General features: G+C 36.0%; 1 protein-coding gene across 12 annotated transcripts in view; it reads left to right on the top strand.

Moving 5' to 3' along the window:
- The window catches only part of Rnf38 (ring finger protein 38), an 87,710-nt gene that overhangs the window by 53,077 nt on the left and 28,633 nt on the right, over positions 1–6,000 (top strand). For 11 of the 12 annotated variants that reach the window (XM_010619382.2, XM_010619384.3, XM_010619385.3 and 8 more), the window contains one exon: positions 3,056–3,249. In XM_010619382.2, the coding sequence (XP_010617684.1) occupies positions 3,143–3,249 (107 nt within the window). In that variant the 5' untranslated portion in view covers positions 3,056–3,142. Of the gene's footprint in view, positions 1–234; positions 301–3,055; positions 3,250–6,000 lie in introns of all 12 variants that reach the window. The other variant, XM_019206806.2, reaches the window with a different exon arrangement.

The raw sequence follows: 6,000 nt of genomic DNA, 5'->3' as shown, positions 1-6,000 counted from the left end.
TCAAAATACCTTAATTAATTAATTAATTAATTAATTAAAATTAATTGAATAAAGATTTCTGAGTTATGAAAATCTATGAGACTTATACATCTGGCAGGGTCTTTGTTTTTGCCTGACACTGGATTGAGAATTTAATTGGAGTATAATATTTTAATTATTTTCTTTTTCCTTCTAAACATTTTTAGTACCCTTTGTTTCTGTGAGACGTCTGGTGCTAATATTGTTTCTTTGTAGGTTGTTTCTCTGCTGTTTTCTGGAAACTGAGGATGTCTTTGGAGTTCTTAAAGTGTACTGAAATTGGTGAGGGATGTGATGAAACTAACTGCGTATAGCAGACTACTTTTTTGTGTTTTCCTGTCTTTAAGTATCTATCTTGGTTTTCTATAACTTTGAGTAAGAAAAACTACTAAAGCACTAATGAATAGCTTACCTCCCTTCACCTCTTAACCTTTTTCACCCTTGTGAAGCCATCACAGTACTGAGGGGAACATCACTGAAAATATGTAAAACTTTATAGCTTAGGTGCTTTCTCATTTTATTTGACTTTTAACATGTGAATCTGTAGCATTTGCCCCATTCTAGACATGAATTTTTAGAAATGAAAGTTCCATGTAATAGCTTCCATCAGGCTTTGCAGTATAGTACAGTGGACCCTTGATTTACAAGCTCTATCAGTTCCCAAGGAGGGCTGGTTATAACTCAAGTTGGTTGTAAGTCAGTACAGCTGAGATCTGGATGTTCACTAGGGTATGTGCTATAGATAACAAGAGGCAGAATTAGGTCCTTTAACCTAATTAACCCGAGTTGTTCATATGTTATGCCAGTCATAATTTGAGGGTCCATTGTATCTGGTGTAGGTCACCAGTGAAATCTGTTGATCATGATTGGTTAATAACTTTTTTTACTTTAAAGAATCATTGTTAGATCTGTTGTATCAGTTGTTGAGATAGCCTGTTTCTGGTGTTCATGCATAGTTTATGTATGAGTTTGTCAGGTCTTTACATTTTGTTTTTTTTTTTTTGTACTGGGGATCAAATTCAGGTCCTCCATGCAAGGCAGGCGGCAGAACCTCTGAGCTAAATCCCTGACCCTACATTCTACTTTTTAAAAAATCGAAATGTCTAAATTTTATTGGTTATTTACCTTGCTCTTAAAGTTTGGGATTACCAGATCATAACTAGTTTTCTTACTAACTGGGTAAAAACAGTGTAGTATTTGGTTTTTGTTGTTGTTGTTTTTGCGGTACCAGGGTGTCAAACTCAGGACACTTTTGAGGCAAGCGGCCACATCACTGAGCTAAATCCCCAGCCTACAAAACAGTGTATTATATTAGCATCATTAAGAGAACATAATTAGTGTGGTGATAGGGAGAATTAGAAAAAGCATGCCTTCAAATGTGGCTTCGAAACTATTTTCTTTTAATTGTAACTGTTGAATTACAGTATTTCTTAAAGAAAAAAAAGGGACATGGTTTTTAGAATGAACAAATGTAACCATTTAGGAGTTTGTTTCATTCTTTTTTGCCACAGTGGTTATTGAACCCAGGACCTTAACAGTGAGCTACATCCCCAGTCCTTTTAATTGTTTTTTCTATTTTGAGACAGGGTCTCACTAAGTCATGTGTGAAGTTGCATAAATAGAGAAATTCTATTCCCCATCCCCCTTCCCCTTGGTGGTTGTAGTGGTACTGGAGGTCATATCAAGCTATTGCTTAGCACCACCCTCCACCTTAAATTTTTGAAACAGGATTTTTTTTTAATGATAAAGTTTATTCAAGAAAGTAAAAGTGAAGAGTGGGGGAGAAACTGACTCTGCAGAGTAAGCTTGGGCCATGTAAAAATGGAAAAAGCAAGATAAAAGAGCACCATGGAGAAGACAGGGCAGGCTGTAGTGAGGAAAAGCCATGATAGCCAAGTTTTTCTTGGTTACCACTACCACACCTGGCTATATGATTGTCTCTTACAAATTTAACACTATAATATGTAGCACTATATACTGTATTCTTTTGCTAACGTTGTGATACAATTTTTGTGTTTACAGCAGACAAATTTGACAATCAAAAATACTGTAGTGCCCGAATGATTAGAATTTATAAGAGTAGATTAGAAGTAGTATATGTGCTGCTGAAGTGAGCATGTGAGTAGTTTAGAAATAGAAGAGGCCTATTAGAAAACACATTCCTATCAAATTGAGACTCAATTGGGAAATTCATTTGGGTGGGGAATCCTGGACACTTATTAATGCAATTAAATGATCATCCATTTTATAGTTAGTAAGAGAATACTGTAACCCTTGAAAAGTTGACAATACTCCCAGCATGCTGTGACATTCCAATTAAAGACTGATGATCTAGATCAGTTGACAGTTTATCAGTTTTACAAAAGTCTTATATTAGCCATTTAACCATCATTAAAGGAATATAAGTGTAATAGCCTAAACAGTAATGTGGGAGGGGAATATGATTTAGAATCAAGTTGAGGACCTGCTCAGAAGGACATCCTCCTAAACTGAACTCTTGACTGACCATGAATCCATGAAAGACTAATAACTGGAAGACAGCATAATGGAATTTCTCAGGTGGATTAGTTTGTGTTTTGTTTTTTCCAATAAAGTAATAAGGTTTAGTTTGTCTCAGAGGTCTTAGTTCCTGCTTGGTCGGTTTCATTGTTTTTGGGCCTGTGGTGGACCAGCACATCATGGCCAGTAGCATTGGTAGAGCAAAACTGCTCATCTCATGTCTAGTTACATTAGGATTTTAAAGAGATCAGGTATTATATAAAAGCTTATTGCACTGTTGTATATCTATATGTTATTAACTGACATTTTATGATGATTTTTAAAAACAGTTCATTTTTCATTTGATATTTACTGTGCCTTTCCCTTCTGCCTCTTTACCCCTACCCAAATATTTTTTAAAAGATTTTTAATTTGAATTGATAATGCATGTTATACCCTCCTTTACAGTTTTAGGGTAAATATAAGCACCTGTGCATAGGCAGTAATGTGAAATCCTTAAAGGGTCTTATTCTTTTGATGGATTTTGTTGCATTGGCAGAGTGAAGATAGTCCAAGTCCTAAGAGGCAGCGCCTCTCTCATTCAGTCTTTGATTATACATCGGCCTCGCCAGCCCCCTCACCACCAATGCGACCATGGGAGATGACATCAAATAGGCAGCCCCCTTCAGTTCGACCAAGCCAACATCACTTCTCAGGGGAACGATGCAACACACCTGCACGCAACAGAAGAAGGTTAGTTGATCATAGTACTTCTTAAATTTTCTTCCGTTGGTAGATGATGTGTATTTTTTAACATCAGAAATGTAGGCATTTCATAAATATATCAATACATGTACATTCACACAAAAAACATTTTAAGTTATTCTTGCAGTAGGTTTTAATGGTTCATTTAACCTGTAAATGAGAAATTAAGAAATTGAAAGATGCCAAAGTAATTTACCTAAATTCAACTGCTTTATGATTTAAGACTTTGTGGACTAGTTTACAATGCTGATTACTGAAAAATGCACTCTGCATTCAGAACTATAAAGAAATATAGAGATCTTAGAAATGGATACCACTTCTCCACTTTATTCCTATTCCTTCTTTTTTTTTTTTGGTACTGTGGATCCAACTCAGGTCCTTGTGCAGGCAGTGGAATCACTGAGCTAAATCCCTAGCTTCCTGTTCCTTCTTTATTCTATAAGGCAGTTAAGATATTTATATTACTTATGAATGACTGAAGTTTATTTCCACTTCTAGTCCTGTCCTTCATGGATCTTGCCCTTTGCCCTCTCAGGAATGCATTTCTTCCTGAGCATCATACTCTTTACTTGTTGCCTGAGATCAGACATTTCTTATTCCAGGGAAATAGTGTCTCGTGTATGTGAGATACCTGTTTGCATGTCCAGGATGTTGGTAATCAAAGGAATAGTAACAATCTTGAGCTAGGAAAGTGTTACTGTTTATCTCCCAAATCCATATGTGGAAGCCATAACCCTTAGTGTTGTATTTAGCAGTGTGACCTCTGGGGAAGTAATAAAGGTTAAATGAAAGCATTAGAGTGAGACTCTCAGAAAAGGAGGTATCAGTGAGCTCAGTCTCCATCATGTAGAAACTCAGTGAGAAGGTGGTTGTCTGCAGGCTAGAAAGACTCCTTTTCAGACACCAGCCATGGTGGCAGCTTGGTCTTAAAATTTAATCCCAGAACCTTGAGAAAATAAGCTGCTGTTTAAACCACCCAACTTACGGTGTTTTGTTATATGGTATCCTGAGCAGATTAATAAGGTGATCTTAAAATCATTATTGTGCATTACATATGAGACTAAGCCTGTGTCTGAGTTATATTCTGTAGTGACACAAAGACTTTCATGTTACCAATGATTATATGGAAATATTTAAGTTAAATAATATATGGCTATCATATGAAGTATTTTATAGCTGTTAAATATAATAAGCATGAGGAAATTAACATTATTATGTACATTTACAGCCTGAGCACCTGCTGTATAGACTCTTCATATTTTATGGTGAACTATGTTATACATTCAGAACATGTAAAACTAGTTAAAAGGTTAAGAAACACATGTATGTACACCTCAGTTAAGGTAGAATATTGATCTCTTCAAAAGCTTTCTCCCTCCCCCCATTATTACCTCCTTCCCAGACAGTAAACTCTGGAAATTTGTCATTGTTCCTTGTTCATTATAGTTTTTAATAAGTATGAATATATTTTTAAACAGTGGGATTTGGGATTTGTCCTATTTTCCTTTAAGTGTATTCTTCATTGACTTTATTTATGAAACATTCTGTTTTTAATGTTGGTGGCAATGTTCATTTATTTTTGCCATGTGTAAATCAATTTATGTGTCCATCTACTATTGGTTAATAGTTATGCCCAGTTTCTTACTGTTTATAAAGAGTACCATTAGAAACCTTCATGTGTTAGCTCTTCATCACTGTGATCAAATACCCAAGAAAAACAGCAAACAACTTCAAGGAAGAAAGATATATTTTGGCTCATAGTTCCAGGGGTTTCAGTTCAGGGTGGGCTGAATCCATTGTTTCTAGGACTAGTAAGGCAGCAGTATCCTGATAGAAAGATTTAATATTGATGGCTAGGAACCAAGAGACAGGGAAAGAGCCAGAATTGAAGGGGCTAAGGACAAGATACAGCCCCCAAGGTCATGCCCTGTGACACTTCCTTCAACTAGGCCCCTCCTCAGTTTCCATTTTCTCCCCAATATACCATCAGATTATGATCTTACCATCAGTTTAATCCACTGATAAAGTTAGAGCCCTCTTAATCTAGTCACCTTCCAAAAGCCCCACTTGAGAGTTTTGGGGAAGGTATTTTAGATCTAAATTGTAACACTAGATACAAATCTCCTCAAGTATATATGCAAAAGTTGATAAAAAGATATATACCATTTTACTATGAATGCCATTTTACACATGATTATACCGTGATACAAGCTTAGGGGTAGAATTGCTAGATTGTATGAAATGCTCTGCCTCACAAAGGAATTGTTAGAAATGTTTCCAGATGACAATAGTAACTAAGTATGAGTTCTTAAATTAGTGAGAAGCACCATTCTTTTCATTCATAGTGACACAAGGAGGAGTAAGTACTTATTCATTCATTTATTTAAAAACTGTTTGCTTGCTCTACTAAGGGTTGAATCTAGGGCCTTTGCACTGAGCTGCATCCCCAGCTCATCTGTCCTTTTTATAGACCTACTCTCCTGAAGTTGCCCAAGTTGGGCTCCAACTTGTGACCTAGGTGCCTCAGCCTCCCAGAGTGCCACTATGCTTGACTATAAGAAGATGCAGCTTTTAAAGATTAGATAAGATTTCAAATATAAGAGTGAACACAAAACCAGGAAGTGACCAAAACAGTTGAGGAAACAAAGTGAAAGATACACAGTGCAGTAAATTGAATCGGTAGACAGGAAACTCATTTAACAAGAGAACTTGAAGAAAAAGTTAAAATTTTTAGAATAA

This window comes from Fukomys damarensis, unplaced genomic scaffold, assembly GCF_012274545.1.
Source record: "Fukomys damarensis isolate Sample0158 unplaced genomic scaffold, DMR_v1.0_HiC HiC_scaffold_36, whole genome shotgun sequence".
Classification (NCBI taxonomy): domain Eukaryota; kingdom Metazoa; phylum Chordata; class Mammalia; order Rodentia; family Bathyergidae; genus Fukomys; species Fukomys damarensis.
Note: the sequence above shows the minus strand (reverse complement) of the source record. Positions and strands in the feature narration are given on the sequence as shown.